At 45.6% G+C, this 27,323-nt stretch overlaps 1 protein-coding gene across 2 annotated transcripts; it reads left to right on the plus strand.

The window, feature by feature from the left end:
- Positions 1-1,103: 1,103 nt before the first annotated feature.
- dus3l (dihydrouridine synthase 3-like (S. cerevisiae)) lies at positions 1,104-22,539 on the plus strand. Of its 2 annotated transcripts, none has more exons than XM_036577875.1 (15): positions 1,104-1,384; positions 4,453-4,542; positions 5,637-5,919; positions 6,351-6,809; positions 8,708-8,791; positions 12,137-12,178; positions 13,946-14,098; positions 14,592-14,708; positions 15,361-15,426; positions 15,524-15,634; positions 16,683-16,779; positions 19,300-19,375; positions 19,947-20,135; positions 20,385-20,513; positions 22,289-22,538. In XM_036577875.1, the coding sequence occupies exons 2-15, from the start codon at positions 4,454-4,456 to the stop codon at positions 22,359-22,361; spliced, it is 1,968 nt and encodes a 655-aa protein (XP_036433768.1). In that variant the 5' UTR covers positions 1,104-1,384; position 4,453; the 3' UTR covers positions 22,362-22,538. The 2 variants fall into 2 exon arrangements, with proteins under 2 accessions (XP_036433768.1, XP_036433769.1); XM_036577876.1 differs by having other exon boundaries at positions 1,327-1,426; positions 22,289-22,539.
- The last annotated feature ends 4,784 nt before the right edge of the window (positions 22,540-27,323 follow it).

Consider the following 27,323-nt stretch of genomic DNA (forward strand, 5'->3'; position numbering starts at 1 on the left):
GTCTATTCAGCTGTCCAAATACTTATGAGTGCACATTTTGAAAGAGTTTGTTCTTCACTGGTTTTGACTGCAGATCTGAACTGAAAACGAGCTCTGAGCTGCATGTGGAGCTGCTTTCAGCGCTGCTTTCACTATGTCACACTATGAATTAGGGGTGTCTACATTCCCTCAGTCCAGAGTCAGACTGTGCTGTGGTGGAGTCTCCATCCGAAACAAAGAGTGCTGAAAATGTGCTGACACAGTGACTATTTACATTAAGGCGTGGCCACAAATTACTGTATTCAGGCCACTAATTACTTTACTGAGGCCACATTTTTACATTGAGAACAATTATTATTATATTAAGGCCACAATTTACTATAATGAGGCCACAAATTACTATATTGAAGCCACCATTTATTATATTGAGGTCACAATTTATTATATTGAGGCAACAAGTTACTATATTTATGCCATAATTGACTATATTGAGACCACAATTTACTATAATGAGGCCACAAATTACTATATTGAAGCCACAAATTTACTACATTGTGGTCACAATTTACTATAATGAGGCCACAATTTATTATATTGAGGTCACAATTTATTATATTGAGGCAACAAGTTACTATATTGAAGCCACAATGTTTATATTGAGACCACAATTTACTATATTGAGGACACAATTTATTATATTGTGGTTACAATTTACTATACTGAGGCCACAAATTATTATATTGAGGCAACAAATTACTATATTGATGCCATAATTGACTATATTGAGACCACAATTTACTATAATGAGGCCACAGTTTACTATACTTAGGCCACAAATTCATAAATTGAGGCCACACGTTATGAGAAAGCTGTGGTCTCGACACTAATTTGTAGCCGTGCCTCATTAAACTCGCCCTGTGGCCTCAGGGCTCCGTATGACGCTGATGGTGATATGTGAGTGTTTCCATTTTCGGTTTATCGGAGTATTTAACTTTATAAAACTACAGCAGACACTAAAGCTGCTTTATAGTGTCTCAGTCTGATGCTGTGAACACGAGGTGGTGTGTTAGCCCCACGCTAACACACTAGCCACCGTGCTGGTCACAGTACGGAGCAGTCTGGGGTTTTCACTGTTACATTCCTCCTCTGAGGAGATACAGACTCTCCTCCTGTGAGGAGATACAGACTCTCCTCCTCTGAGGAGGTACAGACTCTACGTTTTAGCCGCTTTGTAGTGAGATTTTCTGTAAAATAAACTGTTTAATCGTTTTAAAGAGCCAGGGGTGACACGAAAGGCTGGGAACTAAAGCGCGGCGGCAGCGCTCTGCACACGGACACATTTCGGCGTAGCGCAGGCGGAGAGTCACGCGTGTGTGTGGACTTAACGGAGGAAACAGAGTCAGAGGTGAGACTGTTCGCTCCCCAGGTGAGACCGGTCACTCCTCAGGTGAGACCGGTCACTCCTCTTCCTCTCTGTGCGTCTCTGGTCATCCTGACTGTTTCTCTGAACGCTCCGTGCTCTATCCCGAGCTCTACCGCCTAGAGCCTCTGACTGGATCAAACCCCCAGCTCGGGTCGCAGAGCTGACTGCCTGGGTCAGTGGGTCAGTGTCAGAATGACCGTCCTTACGTCACTGGTCGCGAACAGGGCGGTCAGCTCACCGTGCGGTCGTTCATCTCTGCGCTGTCTCTGAGCTGTTGCTGTCTCTGCGCTGTCTCTGAGCTGTCGCTGTCTCTGAGCTGTCTCTGCGCTGTCTCTGAGCTGTTGCTGTCTCTGAGCTGTCTCTGAGCTGTTGCTGTCTCTGAGCTGTCTCTGAGCTGTTGCTGTCTCTGAGCTGTCTCTGAGCTGTCTCTGAGCTGTTGCTGTCTCTGAGCTGTCTCTGAGCTGCTGTCTCTGAGCTGTCTCTGAGCTGTTGCTGTCTCTGAGCTGTCTCTGAGCTGTTGCTGTCTCTGAGCTGTCTCTGAGCTGTCTCTGAGCTGTTGCTGTCTCTGAGCTGTCTCTGAGCTGTCTCTGAGCTGTTGCTGTCTCTGAGCTGTCTGCGCTGTCTCTGAGCTGTTGCTGTCTCTGAGCTGTCTCTGAGCTGTTGCTGTCTCTGAGCTGTCTCTGAGCTGTCTCTGAGCTGTTGCTGTCTCTGAGCTGTCTCTGAGCTGTCTCTGAGCTGTTGCTGTCTCTGAGCTGTCTCTGAGCTGTTGCTGTCTCTGAGCTGTCTGCGCTGTCTCTGAGCTGTCGCTGTCTCTGCGCTGTCTCTGAGCTGTTGCTGTCTCTGAGCTGTTGCTGTCTCTGAGCTGTTGCTGTCTCTGAGCTGTCTGCGCTGTCTCTGAGCTGTCGCTGTCTCTGCGCTGTCTCTGAGCTGTCGCTGTCTCTGAGCTGTCTCTGCGCTGTCTCTGAGCTGTTGCTGTCTCTGAGCTGTCTCTGCGCTGTCTCTGAGCTGTTGCTGTCTCTGAGCTGTTGCTGTCTCTGAGCTGTTGCTGTCTCTGAGCTGTCGCTGAGCTGTTGCTGTCTCTGAGCTGTCTCTGAGCTGTCTCTGCGCTGTCTCTGAGCTGTTGCTGTCTCTGAGCTGTTGCTGTCTCTGAGCTGTTGCTGTCTCTGAGCTGTCGCTGAGCTGTCTCTGAGCTGTCGCTGTCTCTGAGCTGTCGCTGTCTCTGAGCTGTCGCTGTCTCTGAGCTGTCTCTGCGCTGTCTCTGAGCTGTCTCTGAGCTGTTGCTGCCTCTGCGCTGTCTCTGAGCTGTTGCTGTCTCTGAGCTGTTGCTGTCTCTGAGCTGTCTCTGAGCTGTTGCTGCCTCTGCGCTGTCTCTGAGCTGTTGCTGTCTCTGCGCTGTCTCTGAGCTGTTGCTGTCTCTGAGCTGTCTCTGAGCTGTTGCTGTCTCTGAGCTGTTGCTGTCTCTGAGCTGTCTGCGCTGTCTCTGAGCTGTTGCTGTCTCTGCGCTGTCTCTGCGCTGTCTCTGAGCTGTCGCTGTCTCTGAGCTGTCTCTGCGCTGTCTCTGAGCTGTTGCTGTCTGAGCTGTCTCTGCGCTGTCTCTGAGCTGTTGCTGTCTCTGCGCTGTCGCTGAGCTGTCTCTGTCTCTGAGCTGTCTCTGCGCTGTCGCTGCGCTGTCTCTGCGCTGCCTCTGAACTGTCGCTGTCTCTGCGCTGTCTGCGCTGTCTCTGAGCTGTTGCTGCCTCTGAGCTGTCGCTGTCTGCGCTGTCTCTGAGCTGTTGCTGTCTCTGCGCTGTCTCTGAGCTGGCGCTGTCTCTGCGCTGTCTCTGAGCTGTTGCTGCCTCTGCGCTGCCTCTGAGCTGTCGCTGTCTCTGCGCTGTCTCTGAGCTGTTGCTGTCTCTGCGCTGTCTCTGAGCTGTCGCTGCCTCTGCGCTGTCTCTGAGCTGTTGCTGTCTCTGCGCTGTCGCTGTCTCTGCGCTGTCTCTGCGCTGTCTCTGAGCTGTTGCTGCCTCTGCGTTGCCTCTGAGCTGTTGCTGTCTCTGCGCTGTCTCTGAGCTGTTGCTGCCTCTGCGCTGCCTCTGAGCTGTCGCTGTCTCTGCGCTGCCTCTGAGCTGTCGCTGTCTCTGCGCTGTCTCTGAGCTGTCGCTGTCTCTGCGCTGTCTGCGCTGTCTCTGAGCTGTTGCTGTCTCTGCGCTGTCTGCGCTGTCTCTGAGCTGTCTCTGCGCTGTCTGCGCTGTCTCTGAGCTGTTGCTGTCACTGAGCTGTTGCTGAGCTGTCGCTGCGCTGTCTGCGCTGTCTCTGCGCTGTCGCTGTCTCTGCGCTGTCTCTGCGGAGGTTTTCAGTGACAGTGGCTGGAAAGGCTGCACTCTTTCTGGGTTTAGTATCAGATCAACAGTGCAGGGTCCCACATCGCTGCGCGCGAGTCTGGACGGGATTCACACTCATCCTTCACTGCACTGCAATCCACTGACACAGAAAGGAAGGACAGGCCTGTTTTTCACATCACAGCACATATATATGTGTATGTATGTATGTGCGGTATGATAACTTGGTGTTTTCTCCGTTGTTGATGAAAATGTAGGATCTTTCTTCTCAGAGAAGTCCTATAGTGAACTGTTAACCTGTTAATAGGTCTGATCGTGATGACAGGGGGTCGTATACTCTGAAATACTCCACCCCGTCACAGGTTCAGTGTGATGGAGCTGTAGTTATCAGTGTCACTTCACTCAGAAATATTAAAACGCTTACTGAACTTGGTAAAGCTGATCAACTGAGCCGTGACTGATGGCCTGCAGTCTCCAATCTAGTGGAGCTGTAAACTGGACAGAGAGTGTAGGATTGAAGTAGGTGGACGTAAACTAGCCAGGCAGTGAATATCGTCACTGTTCGAACAAACCCTTGTGTGGTTTTTCACTGTTTTCGTGTCCATTATCTCCTAAAATGTTTCTTCTTCTCCTGTAAAGTTTCTGTATTGGAGATGTGAGACTTAAGGTTTTGCTCCCGCAACTACATGATCACGTATGTCTTATTGATTGGTTCTGTTCTGACTGAATCAGGATGGAGGCTGCTGTGGACCAGAGTGCAGAAAGTGCTGAGAGTCCTGCAGCACCACAGACGGAGAAAGGAGAGGCAGCGCTGAAAGCACAGTAAGCAATTCCACCTGCTGAAATCAGCGGTTAGACTCACTGAATCAGCAGTTAGACTCACTGAATCAGCAGTTAGACTCACTGACTCCACAATTCCACCTGCTGAAATCAGCGGTTAGACTCACTGAATCAGCTGTTAGACTCACTGACTCCACAATTCCACCTGCTGAAATCAGCGGTTAGACTCACTGAATCAGCAGTTAGACTCACTGACTCAGTGGTTAGAGTCACTGAATCAGCAGTTAGATTCACTGAATCAGCAGTTAGACTCACTGACTCAGTGGTTAGAGTCACTGAATCAGCAGTTAGATTCACTGAATCAGCAGTTAGACTCACTGAATCAGCAGTTAGACTCACTGACTCCACAATTCCACCTGCTGAAATCAGCGGTTAGACTCACTGAATCAGCTGTTAGACTCACTGACTCCACAATTCCACCTGCTGAAATCAGTGGTTAGACTCACTGAATCAGCAGTTAGACTCACTGACTCAGTGGTTAGAGTCACTGAATCAGCAGTTAGACTCACTGAATCAGCAGTTAGACTCACTGACTCCACAATTCCACCTGCTGAAATCAGCGGTTAGACTTACTGAATCAGCAGTTAGACTCACTGACTCCACAATTCCACCTGCTGAAATCAGCGGTTAGACTCACTGAGTCAGCAGTTAGACTCACTGATTCAACTCTTAGACTCACTGACTCAACGGTTAGACTCACTGAATCCACAATTCCACCTCCTGAAATCAGTGGTTAGACTCACTAAAACAGCAGTTAGACTCACTGAGTCAAGAGTTAAACAGTCAAAAATTAGACTTACTGAATGAACAGTTAGAGTTGTTGAAAACAATTAGATTCACTGAATCTAGAATTAGACTCACAGGATTAGAATGATTACACTCACTGAATCAACAGTTAGACTAGCTAAATAAACAGACTGAATTATTAGACTCTCAGAATGAACTCACTAAGTCAACAATTAGACTAAATGAATCACGAATTTCACTGACTTGATTAGACCTACTAATTCAACAGTTAGACTCATTGAATCAACGTTTCACTCTGACAGACTGTTTAACGCTGTTTAAATGTGCAGGTACGTCACAACCAGAGAGAAGTTTCATGAGTTTCTGGATGCTGGCTTGAAAGATCAGAAGGGTGATGGAGAGGAATCTACAGAAGCATCTACAGATGGAGCCAACGGCACAGCGGAGGAACCTACCGGAGAACCGGAGTCTAAGAAGAGAAAACTGGAGGATGAGGCTCAAGCTGAAGACAATAAACGTGATAAGAAGAAAATGAAAGGCCAGAACAAGTCACGGCCTCATATGAAGCCTCACAGCTATGATGACCGCAGGCTGTGTCCTTCACTCGTTCAGGTGTTACACGTTTACTCAGGCCAGGTTATGCAGGCACTGGAAGTGCAATTCTTATTTTCGCAGTGGAGCTACAGGACTAATGTAGCTAACAAGTAATAGACGCTTATACACCACCGGTTAGCACTGATAAAAGTATGGAAAAGAAAACTCAGGTTTCAGGACGGCTGCTCCTGTTTTCAGCTACGCTAATGTACTTTAGTCCATGTTTATAGGTAACACTGAGTAACAGTGTCAGAAACCACATCCAGTCTATCAGGGATTACTGGATCTCGCTAATTGGTGGGGTATAAGCTTCCATTACTTAACATGTACCATGATGTAGTAGCTCCAGCACTAATGCTAAAGACTACCAAACGTCTTGCCTGATCGACTGTATTTGGGGTGAGGAAATTAGATTTATCACTATAACAGTCACTCTTGTTTCCACACAGGAGCGTGACAGCAAGTGTTTCTATGGCGATAAGTGTAAGTTCATCCATGATGTTGCCGACTACATGTCCACCAAACCAGCAGATCTGGGTGACCGTTGCTACCTCTACGACACCTTCGGGAAGTGTGTGTTTGGCGTCACCTGCAGGTTCGCCAGCGCTCACACCGGACCTGACTTTAAGAACCTGGTGAAGGAGGAGGTCTGTAAAACCCTCGGCCAGAAAGAGACGGTCAGGAACAGCCTGGACAAGGAGCTCCAGAGACGGCTCAGGAAGAGACAGGTGACCTTCAGCCGTTCAGAGACGTACCTGAAGAGTATCGGCGCAGGAAAGGCTAAAGGAGGAGCGAATGAGAAAAAGTCTGGGTCTGAAAACAAGAACGCTACGACTGAGGCTGTGGAGGAGGTGGAGAAGCAGTGTGTGTCGGGACAGAAAGATGCTGCTGCTGATTTGAAAACAGAGGTACAGCAAAGACTTTTGAAAATCTACGTCAAGTCACAAAGTTGTGTAGTAGGAGTCTAAGATAAGTCCGTAGCCGTAGAGTCAGAGTCAAGTCAAATTATAAACAAAGTCCCTCCCTTTTGCCGTAGAGATGAATGAGGTTCAGTTTCACCGGTGTTAAAGGCTGAGTCAGGTCTGAGATGAGTCTCCAGTCTTAGAGATGGAGTTCAATCAGTAGTTTTCAGCCATAGAGAGCGCATTGAGTCTGTACTCACATGTCTGAGCCACCTAATGAATGTCTAGCCATAGAGTCGAATCAGAAGACCAAAGTTCAAGTCCAGAGTTCCTAAGTGCAGTGTTCAATTTCCACAGTCCCTTCACTCTTAACGATGGTTCTTCAGGGGTTCTTTAGTAAAAACAATGGTTCTGTATACATGAACAAACATCAAATATGTTAAATAGCTGTGCTGAAATGGTTCCTCGGATTTAAAGAGAACGTGTTTTGTATAGTTCTGTATAGAACCTTTTAGAAAATGGTTGTATACAGGACCAACAAGGTTTCTGATATGTTACCATTTCAAGCTTGTAACAATAGCAGAATGTTTGAAGAGCCGTCTCTTTTTTAAGAGTGTAGCTTTGAGTTTGAGTTGATTCCAGAGTCTGTAACCGTAGAGTTTGAGTTAAGCCAGTGTCCCTGTAGCTGTGGAGTCTTAAGTGTAGCCAGCAGCCCCTAATAGTCGCCTCTAGCTGTAGAGTCTGAGTCGATTTGATTCCCTAGATAGATAGTCCAAATTGAGTCCGTAGTCCCTTGCTGTAGAGTCAGAGTTGATTCCAGAGTCCCTGGCTGTAGAGTTTGTGTCGATTCCAGGGTCCCTAGATAAAAATTCTGTTTTGAGTCCTTAGTCCCTTGCTGTAGTCCAAGTCGATTCCGGATTCCTTAGCTGTAGAGTCTGAGTCGATTCCAAAGCCCCTAGCCCTAGAGTTTGAGTTAAGCCAGTGTCTGTATAGCTGTCGAAGTGAAGCCAAGAGTCCTAGCTGTAGTCCTTAGCTGTACAGTCTGAGTCGATTTGAGTCCCTAGATGAAGATTCTGATTTGACTCTGTAGTCCCTTGCTGTAGAGTCCAAGTTGCTTCCATAGCCCCTTGCTGTAGAGTCCGAGTTGATTCCAGGATCCCTAGCTGTAGAGCCTGAGTCAATTCCATAGTCCCTAGATAAAGTTCTGATTTAAATTTTAGCCCTTTGTCGTAGGGTCTGAGTTGATTCCACAGTCCCGAGCTGTATAGTGTGATCAAGCCAGGAATCCCTAGCCACAGAATCCAATCTGAGTCCAGATTCCCTGGCCTTAGAGATGGATTCAAGGTCAGAGTGAAGTCAGGAGTCCCTAGCCTTAGAGATGGACTTGAGGTCGAACTCCTTAGCTGTAGAGTTTAGGGTGCAGACACTTCTAGGTATTTGATCTCAGTGGAGCAGGTCCTCAGCAGTTTGCCATGTACATCTGTGTGGAATGTGATTTATGTTTATATACACATATGACAAACATGTGACTCAACAAGAGTAGCCACAGATTGTCTTTACCAGGGCAGGAAGCTCAAAACTGCCATTGTTAAAGTTGCTTGCTCTGAAGCTGCCTTCTCCTGGTCTTCAGGTGGCCTCATTTCTAACTCACTAAAAGGGAATGTGGCAGTCACCCGACCCTTGGGCACCGCCTTCCCACCCTCTCTCTCACAGCCGTCGTTGGTGTCAATTATAAAGTTTTTGAGTGCAGGATATTTATGACTTTGTGGGACCTTTATGTGCAACTTTAGGGCTGACGACTCATGTTTATGATGATTCTGCTAGTACATTAAATAATGATTATGATGGTAATGGTGGTGGCAATGTTTAAATGAGTTTACTTCCTGTTTGTTTGTAAATTGCAGGACAGTGAGGCACCTCTCGTGAAGACCATTGGACCGCTAACTGACGCTGACATCATCAAACTGCGCCCGTGTGAGAAGAAGCAGGTACAGTAGTGATTAAGGTGGAAATGTTGGGTGGGGGGGGGTGGGGGGGTAGATAAGGATTTATTTAAGCTGGTGATTTGGAGTTGCTGCCTAGTTCTACTGCCTCATTAGAGTCCCTGCTAGAAGTAAACAAACTCCTGAACCTGACAAGCCTGATTGGAGAAGACTGATAGATTGGGGTCCTGAACCTGTGAGGTCTGGGCTGCGTCCCAATTGTGTACTGCACACTAATACTGTACAGTATATACTGTGTACTAATCTTAATAGTTTGAGCTCGACAGGTTGGTACACAAAATATTAGCATGCTACACCATTCTTACTAACAGGAAAGTGACGAACCGTTGCTATGACAACGCACATCACAGCAAGCTAGACTCTGAAGGCTGGCTAACAAATTAACATGTTCACAAACAAATTTCTTACAGAAACGCTGACAAATGGAAACATTAGTAAGTGTAACTCATTTGTTTTTTTGTTTTTTTTTACAGAATATTGTACAAATTTGGGATGAGCTTATTTATACACCATTTCTGGTGCTGCTACTATCGCAGCTGCTCTCGTGTCGCCGACCGCCGTTTTTCCAGAATTTTCCAGACGCTAGAAGCTCCTCTCTTTCCATTGGATTGTGGGACAATAGTGTCCATCATTACTATACTCAAAAATCGACTTTTTCTAAGTATGCATTGTGGATTTTTGAGTATAGTCAACTTTGACACTTGTGACTATACTACATACTCAAACAGTCAGTATTAGTAATGAGTGCGCAATTGGGATGCAGCGCTAGTCTTACTAACCCCTGTCAAACCAAACGTCTAGCCGGAGTTGTTTGTCTCGTTTAACTCATTCAAATCCGGCGCTTTCTGTGAGATATCCCTGTTTCCTATCACTGTGTTAAAGAAGCTCAGTGCTGCCTTTATTGTTGGATGCACCGCAATACCTTCTCAAACACATTGAGAATGAAATGCACATCGCTATGGAAACGCTTACTGTTGTGTATCATCAGAGGTGTTAGGTATATTCCTATTCATGTGCTTGATTGATTTAAAAGGTCATTTGCAGCACAAAATAAAGAATAAAATCTATTATTTTTTTGCTTTCATAGGTCGTTAGTTACATACCAAAATAAATGCATCGGCAGTGTTGAAAAATCACGTTATTAGAAGAGAAGAGTGGACTAAATGGCAGAAATAGCATGTTTGAGTCACCCTTAACGGGTTAAAGGAATAGTTAAGTGAAGTGAGAAAAAAAAATCCCCCAGTTTACCCTGAATATGGTCGATCCGTCAATGTTTGGTGTTCATTTTAGCACTGGAGCTATAAGGCTAGCGTGGTGCTAACCAGGTAAAAATAATCATACATGCCACTGACTGTGTGGAGCTGTTCTGTATCTCTAATAGACCTGATTCTGTGGTTTCTGACGCTGTTCGACTGTTATCTATCAACATGGGCTGAAGTACAGACAGAACTCTGTGCTAACATCCATGTTTATGGATGACGGTGTGTTGTGGAGTGTCAGAAACCACGTTAGAGATCAGCGAGAGAAGGAGAGCGTTAGCCAGCAGTGTAATCCTATCAGAGTCGTTCTGTTTACGCTGATAAATCATAAACTCAGTGACTCTGACTCTAACGTAAGGAACGTCCTTGATGATTCCGTAATCTCCAGGATTTCCACAGCAGGTTTAAAACCTTAGATAATGTGCACAGAGTTGTTTTGTGAGTTTAGCTGCTCTTACTGCAAACACATTTCTCAAATTAGATGTTGTAAATAACCAGCCGTCCTCATGGTCTCACTTTTAGATTGTACACTATAGATTCTCCACAAACCATCTGTCGAAACTGGTGATTCACAACAGGTTTACACTCTCAGAAATAAAGGTGCTAAACTGTCTCTGGGTCAGTCCCCCTCTTGTCACTGGGGTGGAACCCTCAAGGGTCCATCTCAGTACCTTTAGTCAGGGAACATAACTGAACCGTAATCCACTGAATGATATGTTCTAAGCTGTACTGACTCCACACACCCCGTCTCGTCTCCAGGCTTTTATTTTACTGTTCTGTTTAAAACATTCGGTTATGAAAAGGTACAAATACGAAACTTTTCACCTGGAGAAAACTTATTTAGGGTTCACAGTTGGATGAATGATGAATGAAGAACGTACCTGCAGAGAACCTTTATTTCTAACGGTGCAGGATAAGGTTTAGGTTTTTGGTCGAGATTGAGGTTAGGATTGGGATTAGGACCAAGTCTAGGGAAAATTACAGTGAATTTAATAAATGTTTAGCTGATTTAAGTTAAAGGTACACTGACTTGCCAAAAAAGGTTCTGTGATTGTAACAGTAGTGGGCCCTTTTTGGTGCTATATAGATCCATATTCCTGATATATTATTCTTAACCATGCTATACACACCAGAAGTGTTCTATGAAGAACCATATATAACAGGAGTTAGAGATCATAGAGAGAAGGTGTTTAAACATGCAGAGAACCATGTGTGCATACAAATGGTTCTTAAGTGTTTGCCTTCTTTTTAACTTCACTAATACTGAAGTACCCTTGAAGAACCTTTGGGATGAACTAGAACGGAGATTGTGAGCCAGGTTTCACAGACACTCTCCAAAATCTTGTAGGAAGCTTCCCAGAGGAGTGGGAGCTGTTAGAGCTGCAAAGGGGCCAAACTCCACATTAATGCACATGGATTTGGAACAGGACGTCCAGCAGCTCATATAGGTCTGATGGTCAGGTGTCCACTTACTTTTGGCCATATAGTGTACCTTTTTGTGTATCATGTTTTCTTTTTGGCCCTCGGCCCACCACAACACACAGTCTGTGCACCCCTTATCTACACTCTCTTAAAGAACAAAGATGGTTCTTTAGTAATGATGGTGGTTCTATATAGAACCATGAACTCTCAACAAAGAACTCACAACTGGTTCTCTGCATGGTGAAATGGTTTTTCAGATTGATGGAGAATGTGTTGTATATGGTTCTATATAGAAAACCAAAAAAGGGTTCTGTTGTTGTTACAATGTAAAGGTTGTGTACAATACTAGAACCTTTGTTGGTGTTATACAGAACCATTAAAAAAGGGGTCTCTTTCTTCACATTCTCCATCAGTCTAACCAACCATTTCACCATGGTAGAGCTATTAAAGCATGCGAATGGTTCTTTGAGTGTTTGTAGTCCCATAATGGCCCTTTGTCTACACCGAAGAACCCTTGGAAGAACCAGTTTCCCTTGAGTTTTATCCAAATAAACTGTTACCATCTACACTCACGTGTGAAGTTTAGAGCAGGAGGTTCCTCTGAGAGTTTGTGTGTCTCTGTTAAAGTGTGTTTTGTGTTTTCTCTCAGGTGGATTTCAGAGATAAGCTGTATCTGGCTCCTTTAACCACGGTAAGATCCACTGATGTTCAGTCTGTCTTCTGCTTATTGGTTACACAGGTAGGTTTGATTAAATGTGCAGAAGTCAGAGTCCTTTACGCTTTTGGTGCTTGTTGTTTTGAAGTGAACTGCAGTGCAGACTGAGCCTGACCACTCAGAGCAGAAATCTACTGTAAATGTCTTCATTATGGAACAGACTGTGGTGTTGTCTGATCCATAATGAAGACAATAAAGACAATGGGAATGTTTAAATTAGGACTGTCAGATGATTAAAATCACGGATGCATCGGATCGATACCGATACTGGTATCAGGTATTGGGCAGATACATCCTCATTTACTTGATACCAACATTCCGATACCTGCTGTGCCGTAAGTCGAGTGTAGCTGCTGTGCTAATGAACGAACACAGTGAAGGAGGATCTGCTCACACAGAGAAGAGTTACTGACTCCGTCACAGTCGGACACAAAGCCGTCAGCACTTCAGACATTCCGCCTCGGCAGATTTTCACCAGGATACACCGAGAGATTATAGACTGTTTATAAACAAACAATCACAACCGCTTCACCAACACGGGTGGAGACACACAGGCCAACAAAACGGAGGAGAAAAAGTCGACATTTCCTACTAAAGTCAGTATATGAGACTTTACTCTGATTGACTGAGTAGAATATCGAGATATAAATATTAATACAGTGATTCTTCTGTAAATCAGGCTGTAGAGAGACCGAACTGCTCAGCGTCTCAGTGTGTTGCTCAGTACTCGGTTATTCTGAGTGAATCAGCTTTATTGATAACGGTCTGTAGTCAGAGCGTCTGTAGAGGCTGTGTTTCCCGTAGCAGGTCAGTCAGACGGAGCGTTTCGTACAGTGTGAGTTTATAAATCGTAGCTTTGTCTGAACACGATGGTCTATTCAAACGGACAGTGAGAGTCACCAAAGAACAAGATCTCTAACATCACACAGCGTCTGTCTGGCTTTAGAGGACATTCAGCTACAGCTCAACCAGCCAATCAAACGACTCCAACAAGATGGAAAACTGGAAGCGTGAGCTCCTCGGATACAATTCCTGCTGTTGCTGTGTTGCTGCTGAAAGAGACAGATGAGGATCAAAACTATGAAACCTATTTTACTTACAGCTGTACAGAAGAGCTTTTCTTAGCTGCTCTTCTCCACTGCAGCACTACTCAGTCGGAGATCACTAATGTAGAAGAGTGAGCTAACGACCTTCATTAACATCAAATAGATTTAATGATTTAACTGTTAAGGTTCAGTACACTCATTTACACTAATAACTGAGTAGGTGCTCATAGGTGCTCAAAACTACTTAGAATACATAATTTCTCCATTAAGTTCCTTTAAAAGTCATGAATTTTTACCTGCTCCTGTAAAATGACCTTTTCAGAGGTAAAGTTTTCTTGCTGACAGTTCAGATTAATTACTTTATTTAGTATTGACCTGAATCTAAAATCTCTAAAAGTGGCTAGAAATAACTTGAGTTTCGTCTTTAGAGCCGTGAGTGGACCGTCTCGCAGTTTAAAAGCTGTACGTGAACGGGAGAGTAATCAGCAGTGCGCTGCAGGTGGGCTTTGAATGGTCAGACTAGGAAAACAGCGTCAAAACAGTGAATTTGAGGCGTTAATAATTTCTCACTGGACTCTGCTGATTAAAAGATTAATAAACGACTGGAATACCACTCGACTCCTCAGGGTTCCGGTGTGCTGGTGCATGTTAAAGTGTGATAATGTGTTAACATGCTCCGTGTTGGTGCTGTGTTCAGTGCGGGAACCTGCCGTTCCGGCGCGTGTGTAAGCGGTTCGGAGCTGATATCACCTGTGGAGAGATGGCCATGTGCACTAACCTGCTGCAGGGTCAGGCCTCAGAGTGGGCCCTGCTGAAGAGACACCACACTGAGGACCTCTTCGGAGTACAGGTAAACAAACAAACAAACAAACAAACTGGCTCACAGCTCTGTGACCTGGGAGGTGTTTCACAAAGCAAGATTTCTTCATTGGCATAAGAAGCCCATATCCCACAATTCTCTCGGTCCGCGGTCCCCTTAGAACATTAATTAGGGGTTTATAGCTCTGAGATCTCATGGGCATTTTCTAAATTTGTGCATATTTTCTCCTAAAAGGCTCTTCATATAATTTTGTGCCAAAAGTTTAAATAAAATAGTCAACGAGAAAAATATTAAGTGTCAAAATGTCCAAAATATGTTCTAAATACAAATAATGAATCCAAGTAATGGGCGGGGCTAAACTGCTGTAGACTGAATGGTGGGGCTAAACTGCTGAAGACTGAATGGTGGGGCTAAACTGCTGTAGACTGAATGGGTGGGGCTGAATGGGCGGGGCTTATTTTGTCCATGTTTCTAGATAACCGTGTCTGAAACCTCGTAAGTCAGTCTGATGTTCCTCCTGCAGCTGGAGGGCTGTTTTCCTGATACCATGACCAGATGTGCTGAGCTGCTCAATCAGAACATCGACGTGGACTTTGTGGACATAAACTCCGGCTGCCCGATCGACTTGGTGTATAAGAAGGTAGTTACACGCAGCCGCCTGGTCAGAGAATGAGACCTTTTCAGTGTTAATAGCTGTTGCATTTAAAAAGCGTTCTTTAGTAAAGAGAATGGTTCTGTATAGAACCATGAACAACCTCAAAAAACCCTATGCATGATTGAAGGGTTGATGGAGAACGTGTTATAAATGGTTCTCTACAGCATCCAAAAGGGTACTTCTATTATTTTCAAGCTTCACTGCATAGCAACAGCAGAAACCTTTTGGTGCTAAATAGAACCATATACAACACATTCTCCATCAGTCTTGAGTACCATTTCACCATGCAGAGAAACATTTAGGCATACAGATGATTCTGGGAGTGTTCATGGTCCTACATAGAACCACTGTCTTTACTAAAGGAGCCTTGAGGAACCGTCTTTAAGAGTGTAGCTGTGTTTGCTCTGTGCCCTCCTCACTAAACTCTTAAAGATGGGTCTTTAGTAAAGATGATGGTTCTATATAGAACCATACACAGAACATTCCCCATCAATCTGAAGAACCACTTTATCATGCAAAGAACCATTTACGCATGCACATGGTTCTTTGTGTGTTCATGGTTCTATATAGAACCATCGTCTTTACTAAGGGACCCATGAAGAACCATCTGTATTAAGAGTGTGGTTTGTGTCTGCAGGGCGGCGGGTGTGGCCTGATGACCAGAACCAACAAATTTGAGCAGATCGTCAGAGGAATGAACTCTGTGAGTGTTCGGCTCATATCTAGCACCGCACTTTGACCGGACTGTAGCCTCTTAGGTGGAGTTCTTGGTTATTGATTGGTTCCGGGTCTCTCCTCAGGTTCTGGACGTCCCTCTGACCGTTAAAATCCGCACAGGAGTCCAGCAGAACTGCAACATCGCTCACAAACTCATCCCTGAGCTGAAGAAGTGGGGCGTGTCTCTCGTCACGGTGCGTCCACAGGATGGCGCTCTCTCTCCCTGCTGGAGCAGATAAACCACTAAATAGTGTTTGGGTTTATCTGTCACAAGAATTAGTTCATGTGTACAGTCAGGCTTGCATGGGTTACTCGACTAATTGACTTTCTGTATCCACTAGTGGGCGCTGTGGGCGGCAGTCAAGTAGTTTAGGACAGCGCCTGAAACACCGTGAGGGGTTAAGACTGCAGCAAGAGGACCAAAGGAGGGAACAGGAATCTGTTTCTCTGCTGAACACAACAAAAAAGGACTTTATTAGTGTAGAAATACAACACAAAATAAAACAAATTCTCACGTGATAGAGGGAGAGCTAGATAATGGGCGGGAACCGAAAACGACTAAACTAGAAAGATCAGCTGTTTTTAACAAGTTTTGAATAAGATAAAAAAAATTAACTAATAGCACAGAGCTGAAATTCTGCTCTTCTTGGCCAATAAAACAGCCTGGAAATGAATCTATAGAAAATAATTGCATTAAAATTGCTATATTGGTCCCAAAAACAAATTATCGATTAGCTTTTTTACAGAAATCATTCTGTTTTAGATTAAACTGCAAAAAAAATTTAGTAAAAATAAGTTTTTAAAAAAGTGGTTTGTCTGTTCTGGGCTACCATAGAAACATGGCGGTGGCAGCCTCTGTTGGAAGAGAAGCTGCTCACTATGTAGATATGAAGGCCTCATTCTAAGATAACGAGAACACAGCGTAGTCGTAGTTACAGGTGATGATACACTAATGAACACATGGTTATGTTACTATATTCCATTTCTGGTAGTGGATCCCACTAAATCTCACACACTGCACCTTTAAGTAGCAGGTTGAGACTGAAGCACCGTGGATACGCTGTATTAAACATTTACAGTTTTACATGTGGCAACTTGAAAATTTTGTCAGCTTTTGACCTCGTCAACTGTTTCCACTACACCAGTAGACTGTGTTGTTGCTGCTGCTGCTGCTGCTGTTGTTGTTGTTGTTGTTTATCGCTGTTCCACAGTAACAGAGTCTGTTGTTGTTTGTTTGCGTAGCTGCACGGTCGGTCCCGAGAGCAGCGCTACACTAAGATGGCTGACTGGGATTACATCAACACCTGCTCCAGACTCGCCAGCCCCGTCCCACTGTTCGGTAAAGACCACCACACTGTGACTTCACTGTGCATGTTAAAGTGATTGTTGTCCATACAAACAATCACATTTGCACATTTCCCACAGTTACACCAGCTGCAGGCGGTCAGCCGAGATGTGTTTGGCGTCTGACATTTACCTCTTTAGTTTTACCGCTGGAGCTACGAGGCTAAAGTAGGAAGCTAGCTCACACAGAAAAAATACATTTCAGCAAACCTCACGTGGGAAGAGAACATGATCGTGGAAAAAATGTGATCACGGGGGAAATGTGTAATCAAATGTAGGGGGAAAAGCGCGATCACACGGGGGAAAAGCGCGATCACACGGGGGAAAAGCACAATCATGTGGGGAAAAAGCGCGATCACACGGGGGAAAAGCGCGATCACGTGGGGGAAAAGCGCGATCACACGGGGGAAAAGCACAATCATGTGGGGGAAAAGCGCGATCACACAGGGAAAAAGCGCGATCACACGGAAAAAGCGCGATCACACGGGGGAAAAGCGCGATCACGTGGGGGAAAAGCGCGATCACGTGGGGGAAAAGCGCGATCACGTGGGGGAAAAGCACAATCATGTGGGGGAAAAGCGCGATCACACGGGGGAAAAGCGCGATCACATGTGGGGGAAAAGCGCGATCACACGGGGGAAAAGCGCGATCACATGTGGGGGAAAAGCGCGATCACACGGGGGAAAAGCACAATCACGTGGGGGAAAAGCGCGATCACACGGGGGAAAAGCGCGATCACGTGGGGGAAAAGCACAATCACGTGGGGGAAAAGCGCGATCACACGGGGGAAAAGCACAATCACGTGGGGGAAAAGCGCGATCACGTGGGGGAAAAGCGCGATCACACGGGGGAAAAGCACAATCATGTGGGGGAAAAGCGCGATCACACGGGGGAAAAGCGCGATCACGTGGGGGAAAAGCGCGATCACGTGGGGGAAAAGCACAATCATGTGGGGGAAAAGCGCGATCACACGGGGGAAAAGCACAATCATGTGGGGGGAAAAGCGCGATCACACGGGGGAAAAGCACAATCATGTGGGGGAAAAGCGCGATCACACGGGGGAAAAGCACAATCATGTGGGGGAAAAGCGCGATCACACGGGGGAAAAGCGCGATCACACGGGGGGAAAAGCGCGATCACGTGGGGGAAAAGCACAATCATGTGGGGGAAAAGCGCGATCACACGGGGGAAAAGCACAATCATGTGGGGGAAAAGCGCGATCACACGGGGGAAAAGCGCGATCACGTGGGGGAAAAGCACAATCATGTGGGGGGAAAAGCGCGATCACGTGGGGGAAAAGCACAATCATGTGGGGGAAAAGCGCGATCACACGGGGGAAAAGCACAATCATGTGGGGGAAAAGCGCGATCACACGGGGGAAAAGCGCGATCACACGGGGGAAAAGCGCGATCACGTGGGGGAAAAGCACAATCACGTGGGGGAAAAGCGCGATCACACGGGGGGAAAAGCGCGATCACGTGGGGGAAAAGCACAATCACGTGGGGGAAAAGCGCGATCACACGGGGGAAAAGCGCGATCACGTGGGGGAAAAGCACAATCATGTGGGGGAAAAGCGCGATCACACGGGGGGAAAAGCGCGATCACGTGGGGGAAAAGCACAATCATGTGGGGGAAAAGCGCGATCACACGGGGGAAAAGCACAATCATGTGGGGGAAAAGCGCGATCACACGGGGGAAAAGCACAATCATGTGGGGGAAAAGCGCGATCACACGGGGGAAAAGCACAATCATGTGGGGGAAAAGCGCGATCACACGGGGGAAAAGCACAATCATGTGGGGGAAAAGCGCGATCACACGGGGGAAAAGCACAATCATGTGGGGGGAAAAGCGCGATCACACGGGGGAAAAGCACAATCATGTGGGGGAAAAGCGCGATCACACGGGGGAAAAGCGCGATCACGTGGGGGAAAAGCACAATCATGTGGGGGAAAAGCGCGATCACACGGGGGAAAAGCACAATCATGTGGGGGAAAGCATGATCACACGGAGGAAAAGCGCGATCACATGTGGGGGAAAAGCGCGATCACACGGGGGAAAAGCACAATCATGTGGGGGAAAAGCGCGATCACACGGAGGAAAAGTGCGATCACATGTGGGGAAAAGCACGATCACACGGAGGAAAAGCGCGATCACATGTGGGGGAAAAAGCGTGATCACATGTGGGGGAAAAGCGCGATCACATGTGGGGGAAAAGCGCGATCACATGTGGGGGAAAAGCGCGATCACACGGGGGAAAAGCGCGATCACATGTGGGGGAAAAGCGCGATCACACGGGGGAAAAGCGCGATCACACGGGGGGAAAAGCGCGATCATGGGGCGGGGGGAAGCGCAGTAACGTGGGGGGGGAATGCACGATCATGTGGGGGGGCTGTATGCAAACTGGAAGACGACTGTACACTGACACCTGATATATACACATATATATACTTCTCTCACTCTTCTGTCTGTCGTCTGTCTGTCTGTCTGTCTCTCTCTCCCTCTCCCACCTCTGTAGGTAATGGAGATATTCTGTCCTATGAGGACGCTATGAAGGCCAGAGAGACCGGAGTGTCTGGAATCATGTTGGCGAGGTCAGTGTGAGTGTGAGTGTGTGTGTGTGTGTGTGTGTGTGTGCGTGCGTGCGTGCACTAGTGAGGTGTTTGAGTGTGTTGGTGATGATTCTTCCCTCTGAGCTCCACTTATTACATTAGTGTGGTTTTATTTACAAAAAACAGTCCTAGTTCATTTTAATATTTCACAGCCTGAACTGAACTTTAACACTGATATGTAAATGAGCTCTGTTCTGTTTGGCTGGCTTGTGTTAAAAAGCTGTACAGGCTGAAACATTCCTTATAACTTCAACGGTAGGCAGAGCTAAACTACTGCAGGCAGAATGGGCGGAGCTAAACGGCTCTAGAAGATATATTGGCCGTTGTGACATCACAAAAAATGAATACATTTGCATAAACAGAGAGGGAATGAGTACACCTTAAAACCAGACTGGAGGATTTCAGTTTTTTCATGATGCCCTTTAATGCCTCATTTGAGTGTGTGTGTGTGTGTGTGTGTGTGTGTGTGTGTGTTTGTTTGCGTGTGTGTTTGTTTGCGTGTGTATGCGTGTGTGTTTGTGTGTGTGTGTGTGTGTGTGTGTGCGCGCTGCAGAGGAGCTCTGATAAAGCCGTGGCTCTTCACTGAGATTAAGGAGCGACGGCACTGGGACATTTCCTCCGGGGAGCGGATGGACATCCTGCGGGACTTCACAAACTACGGCCTGGAGCACTGGGGCTCCGACACTCAGGGGGTGGAGAAGACCAGAACCTTCCTGCTGGAGTGGCTCTCCTTCACCTGCAGGTGGTGCCCCTGAGCCTCACTGTCGCACAGGGGGTTTCACACTTAACGTTACACTAGACCAGTGTCCCCCAAAGTGTTCTACAGTCACACACTCAGAGATGATCCCTCCTGTTGCGTGTCCCCGGCTACATGCACTTTTAATCCGATTGTGTCCAGATTATGTTCCGGACATAACATTTAATTGTGCCACACTGTTTTCTTTCTTGTTCTCATCGTTTGTTTGTTTACCTGCGTGCATTTTCCGTACAGATACATCCCGGTGGGTCTGCTGGAGCGAGTGCCGCAGAAGATTAACGAGCGTCCTCCGTACTACCTGGGCCGAGATTACCTGGAGACGCTGATGGCCAGCCAGCACGTCGGAGACTGGATCAGGATCAGGTCAGAAACGCAGTAACTACAGCTTTACTGCTCTTCACTTCAGTGCGTCGTTACGTTTGAGGAAACATCTCGTTCGTCCAGTTTTCCCCTCTTAAACTGAAATGTCGTGGATCAGTCGAGACGCGTTTGCAGCTATACTTCTTTAGTTTTAGCGCTGGAGCTACGAGGCTGACGTACCTGGCAAGTAATGGAAGCGTATACCTCACCAATTAGCATTCAAGACAGCTGCTGCTTCTGTGTTCAGCTTCTTTCTAACGCACATCAGTCCATGTTTATAGACTACATCGAGTCATACAGTCCGTCAGAGATGCTGAACACCTCCATGGGCCTAGCGACAGCATGCATTTGGACTGTGCTTTAATCCTGGTTTAGATACCCAGACTGTAATTAATCCAGGTTTTGATAATCAGGCTGTGAATAATCCAGATTTAGATACTCTGACTGAGATTTAATCCAGGTTTAGATGCCCAGGCTGTGATTAATCCAGGTTTAGATACCAAGGCTGTGATTAATCCAGGTTTAGATGCCCAGGCTGTGATTTAATCCAGGTTTAGATACTCAGTCTGTGATTTAATCCAGGTTTAGACGCTCAGGCTGTGATTTAATCCAGGTTTAGATACTCAGTCTGTGATTTAATCCAGGTTTAGATGCTCAGGCTGTGATTTAATCCAGGTTTAGATACTCAGACTGTGATTTAATCCAGGTTTAGATGCCCAGGCTGTGATTTAATCCAGGTTTAGATGCCCAGGCTGTGATTTAATCCAGGTTTAGATGCCCAGGCTGTGATTTAATCCAGGTTTAGATACTCAGTCTGTGATTTAATCCAGGTTTAGACGCTCAGGCTGTGATTTAATCCAGGTTTAGATACTCAGTCTGTGATTTAATCCAGGTTTAGATACTCAGACTGTGATTTAGTCCAGGTTTAGATACTCAGACTGTGATTTAGTGCAGGTTTAGATACCCAGGCTGTGATTAATACAGGTTTAGACGATCAGGCTGTGATCAATCCAGGTTTAAATACTCAGACCGAGTCTAATCCAGGTTTAGATACCAAGACTGTGATCAATCTGGGTTTAGACGCTCAGACGGAGATCAGTCCAGATTTAGATACTCAGACTGAGAGCAGTCCAGGTTTAGATACTCAGACTATGACTTATACAGGTTTAGACATTCAGACTGTGATCAGTCCATGATTTATCCTGGTTTAAACTCAGCCCTGCATGACTCAGACTGTTTATACTGATAAACGCTGAGGCCACCAGGGTTAGATCCAGCTGAGCTTGAATTTAGGAAGCAGCACTGCGTGGTGAGACAGAGCCCTGCGTCCAGAGTGCTCAGATTATTTTTAATTTAAACTAACTTACTCAGATTGTGATTAAAACAACGCACATATTCTAGATGTATATAATTAAGACTGTTTATTAGTTATCCTCTAAAGTCCTGTTCAGGACCCCTGAACGGTTAGAGCAGGTCCTGGAGGCGAGCCTGTCTTGGCTGGGTTAGGTGTGGGGGAGGAGATGTTTTGGAGTTGGGGGGGAATCTGACGTCTTGACAGACTATCACTTCAAAGCAGCACACGATGGATCTGTGAGCAGCAGCTCAAGGTGGTGAAGATGGTCCGGATTAGATGTTCTGCACTGAGGATCGGCTCCACAGCATCATTAGGACGCTCACGTCGTTCTGCTGTGTATCTGTGTTTTTGTTGTTTATCTATGTTTTTCTTGTTTATCTGTGTTTTTTGTTATTTATCTGTGTTTTTTGTTTTTTGTCCGCAGTGAGATGCTGCTTGGACCAGTGCCAAAAAACTTCAGCTTCCTCCCCAAACACAAAGCCAACGCCTATAAATGACAGACGGACAGTCGCTGAGCTGAACCGCAGACGTCCGCCTCACTGTGAACGACTGAAGTGGATTTGGGTTTTATTTTAGTTTACTTTTTTAAGTTTGTAGCTGTGTGAGGCATTAAAGGGGAATTCCACCCATTTTCCCAAATTCCCCCATAATTCAGTGTGTGAGATGTAATCAGAGAGGTTCAGAGGGGTTTGGTGTGAAATGGTTCAGATGTCTTTACAGTGGTGGTGATAGGAACCAGGGGTCGCCATGACTACAACACAAATATAGACATTTTATTTACTATCCAGAACCACCAGTGAACCTACACGAGTCTTCTGAGTTTATATGGAATGTTGATGATGGAAAATAGTGGAAAATCTGAAATAATAAGTTTTCTTTGGGGACTATTTTGCCTCACAGCGCCCTGCATGTATCCCTCCACCATGAATGGAGTTTAAGTTCTCTAAACTATCATAAAACAGTGTCTCAGTCATCAGGCAGTGAATTCATAACCATTTCATGTAGGAACTTTCTGTGAGGGAGCTTTTAGAGGTGGACGTCTGGTTCCTATCACCACCACTGAGTGCAGTTGTGGTTCGGTGGGTTTCTGCAGTGTTAGATCTGCTGAATGAACTCAGGTGTGTTTCTGCAGTGGGTGACACAGCTGAGCGAGTGATCAAGGTCTTAAAGACGTTTATCAGTCATTTCTCTTTAGTTCTCATTATTCCGGCACTCAGAGCTGTAGAACTTCAAAGGACCCATTTTAAACAAATGCAGTGTCAGTTATTAGTCTTTTTTTTCAGTTATTAGCTATTAAATGTTGAGTTTAAGAGAGTTTAGAGTAAAGGCTGCTCTGACTCGTTGTTCATTTTATTCTTTTTTGTATTAAAAAATGAATATAAAATGAATGTAAAAAATGAAAATGTAGTTTGATGAATGAGTGAATAAAGAGGAAGTGTGTGCAGCAGTGACTGAACACACTCTGGACTTCCTAAATGAATGATTTGTTTACTGATCAGCAGATTCGTTACTTAACAAAATAACAATGCATTAATTAATTCATGAGTCAATGACTGAATTAATAATTGAATGAATGGATGACTCGGTCTGTGTCTGTATATCCACCTGTCTCTCTTAGTCTAAATGTGTCTGTCTGTCTGTCTGTCTGTCTGTCTCACAGAAGTTCCGTTTTGGCGAAGCATAACAAATCAGAGAAATTTATTATAATAATTATGGGGATCTGATGCCTCTCCTCCTCCTGTGGGGCAGAATGACGTGGGCTGTTTTGCAGACTCTGTGAATTCTGCTGGATAAAGTAGAAAGATGTAAAAATGGACATAAAGAGGTCCAGTCTGTGCTCTCCTGTTCCTCTCCTTGGGTCACTTTTCACTCTTTCTCACTTCACATATCAGCTGAAGCTCTTAATGCTGATCAATTACATTTTAAAATTAAATAAAATTGAATGTTATATATAGCAAATATTATATCGTCGCTGTACAAAGATCTCCAAAATAGTAACTTTACAGGAGAGGGCAAAATGTTCTTAACCTTTAAAGCAAGTCAGCGGAAAGGGCCATTAATCACGAAATTTTCACACAACGTAAAGAACAGCTGACACACTCGAATGATGTAGAGATATGTAAAACATATATAAAAACATTACATATTTTAATGTTATATACATTGCTATACATGTGTAAAGGCCTGTGACTAGTGGTAGGAGATGTGTACATTAATGTCTGCCATGTGTATATATGTACATATATGTGTATATATATACACACACACACATATATCAATGCTGTCAGAACAAAATCTCGTAAAACTTTACAGGAGAAGGAAAAACATACTTTACTTTTAATGTAAGTCAATGGAACCAGAATTTTTACCAAGTCATTTTGGGCTGTTTCTGTTGGTCCATTCATCATGAAATTCACACACAATAAAAGAGCAACAGATATTTTCAAATTATGTCAAAAACCAAAAAACAACAAAAATGGAGATTAGGGTTATATATATATATATATATATATATACGTGTGTGTGTGTGTGTGTGTGTGTGTGTGTGTGTACATGCTAAACGTTTCCAGACACCCTTTCAACTTAGTAAGTTCAGGTGCTTTAACCGTCTAATCAGTCCTAGGCTAATTCAATAATAGGCTTATTCATAACCTCCATAGAAAAGCAGGGCCATTTACTGCTAATACAATGGGATGCTCTGGAGCAGCAGCAGTCCAAGGTTACCACATCCAGTGCCAAGCATTATCTAGAGGGGTATAAAGCCCTCCAGCACTGGGTTTTGTGACTGAGCACCCCTGAATACCTTTGGTGTGAGTTGGAGTTGGCCTCACTAATGCTCAATCAAATCCTCACCGCAATGTTCTGTTTGCTGTTACTGCAGCACAGAGAACCAACCTCCCTTGATTTTAGAAGAAATGATGATATCTACAAACTCTTGTCCATTTTATCAGCTCCACTTACTATATAGGTGCACTTTGTAGTTCTACAGTTACAGACTGTAGTCCATCTGTTTCTCTGATACTTTGTTAGCCCCCTTTTACCCTGTTCTTCAGTGGTCAGGACCCCCATGGACCCTCACAGAGCAGGTACTATTTGGGTGGTGGATCATTCTCAGCACTGCAGTAACACTGACGTGGTGGTGGTGTGTTAGTGTGTGTTGTGTTGGTATGAGTGGATCAGACACAGCAGAGCTGCTGGAGTTTTAAACACCTCAGTGTCACTGCTGGACTGAGAATAGTCCAACAACCAAAAACATCCAGCCAACAGCGTCCTGTGGGCAGCATCCTGTGACCACTGATGAAGGACTAGAGGATGACCAACACAAACTGTGCAGCAGCAGATGAGCTATCGTCTCTGACTTTACATCTACAAGGTGGACCGACAAGGTAGGAGTGTCAGAGTGGACAGTGAGTGGACACAGTGTTTAAAAACTCCAGCAGCACTGCTGTGTCTGATCCACTCACACCAGCGCAACACACACTAACACACCACCGCCACGTCTGTGTTACTGCAGTGCTGAGAATGATCCACCACCCAAATAGTACCTGCTCTGTGAGGGTCCATGGGGGTCCTGACCACTGAAGAACAGGGTAAAAGGGGGCTAACAAAGTATCAGAGAAGCAGATGGACTACAGTCTGTAACTGTAGAACTACAAAGTGCACCTATATAGTAAATGGAGCTGATAAAATGGACAATGAGCGTAGAAACAAGGAGGTGGTCAGAATGTTATGCCTGATATGTGTATATATGTATATTGCATTTGAACACTGTGTGTGGTACATTTATACGTATATGTTTTCAATTGCACTCATACCGCACACTGTACCCACACTGTTTTCAGAATGTGCCAGTTACAGACTGTGTAGTCTATAATCTGCTGCAGAAAAGGGGCTTCAGAGGCGTGGTAAAGCTGTGCCCCCAGTTTCCGGTTAAAAGACACCTTTGTTGCTGCTGCTGTTGTTTGCTGGTTAAAGGGGTGTGTTTATTGTGTTTGGCTGCAGGTTAAGTGTGAAGTGAAGTTGTGTGGCTAGGCGTGACCTTCCCTGCTATTCCAGCTCTGTTTCAGTGGCCTTTCCTGCCTTGTTCGATAGAGGAGCATTCCTGAAGCAGGGATAATGGCCTTCTCTCGTTCTTCTCCGCCCAGACGCCACAGATGTGTTGTGTATCTTCTTAATGAATATATGTAAATGTCATTTGGAATGGGAATGAAACCACAGCCGTGTCCTGACCTTTTAAAGAACCTCTCACAGACCAGCATGGCTGCTCACCAACAAAACAAGCATACATCGAGTTCTGGGTGCTGGTATGCTGGTCAGCCAGCTTGACCAGGCTGGGGTGACCAACTAAACTAAAACCAGATCAGCACTAGACCAAAAAAAAGCAGCATGACATGGTTGAGCAGCTGCATGCAAACCTTACATCACCAAGCACAATGCCAAGCGTCAGATGGAGTGGTGTAAAGCGCCACCACTGGACTCTGGATCAGTGGAAACGTGTTCTGTGGAGTGACCAATCAGCTTCTCTATCTGTCAGTCTGATGGACGAGTCTGGGTTTGGCGAATGCCAGGAGAACGTTACCTGCCTGACTGCACTGTGCCAGCTGTAGAGTTTGGTGGAGGAGGGATGATGATATGGGGCTGTTTTTCAGGGGTTGACCTAGAACCCTTAGATCCAGTGAAGGCGAATCTTAATGCTTCAGCACCAAGACATTCTGGACAATTGTACACTTCCACCTTTGTGGAACAGTTTGGGGAAGAACCTTTCCTGTTCCAGCATGACTGAGCCCCAGTGCACAAAGCAGCTCTATAAAGGCCTGGCTGGGTGAGTTTGGTGTGGAAGAACTTGACTGACCCTCACAGAGCCCTGACCTCAACCAGAGAGCCAGACTCTCTCGTCCAACATCAGTGTCTGACCTCACAAACACTCTTCTGGATGAATGGGCAGAAATTCCCACAGACACTCTCCAAAATCTTGTGGAAGCTTCCCAGAAGAGTGGAAGCTGTTAGAGCTGCAAAAGGGACCAACTCCATATTAATGTATGTGTGTGTGTGTGTGTGTGTGTGTGTGTGTGTGTACATTTACCTCCGTGATGTCCAAAAGATCGATACGTGTTGCCACAACAACCAGTGCTTTCCATGAACGTTATGAAGAATATAGGTGCTAGAAACGACCACCCTGCTCAGGTTTGAGCGATGTAAGTCATTTTAACAGGGTAGATTGTTTGTAGAAGTTTAGATGACCTTTCTTTAACTTGCGCGTCATTACGCACGGACACCCTCCGCACTGCATTCGTGCGTCATTACGCACAGCCATCGCGCGCGGTTTGTGCGTGCTTCTGTAGGTAAATCTCACATGAACACACAAGAGCACACCTTCTCACCCCCCTCACACTAACCTCCCCCCCCCGCCCCCTCCCCTTCATAGAAAAGCGCGGGGGCAAGGCGCGTGGCCGTCCGAG

This window comes from Colossoma macropomum, unplaced genomic scaffold (assembly GCF_904425465.1).
Source record: "Colossoma macropomum unplaced genomic scaffold, Colossoma_macropomum, whole genome shotgun sequence".
In the NCBI taxonomy this organism is placed as follows: domain Eukaryota; kingdom Metazoa; phylum Chordata; class Actinopteri; order Characiformes; family Serrasalmidae; genus Colossoma; species Colossoma macropomum.

Bases quoted from the DNA above. Each gene is read 5' to 3' on its own strand.
- dus3l (XM_036577875.1), top strand. From the start codon at position 4,454: ATGGAGGCTGCTGTGGACCAGAGTGCAGAAAGTGCTGAGAGTCCTGCA. The intron at 14,099-14,591 runs GTAAACAAACAA...TTCCTCCTGCAG, and splicing joins AGGACCTCTTCGGAGTACAG to CTGGAGGGCTGTTTTCCTGA. The intron at 14,709-15,360 runs GTAGTTACACGC...TTGTGTCTGCAG, and splicing joins TCGACTTGGTGTATAAGAAG to GGCGGCGGGTGTGGCCTGAT.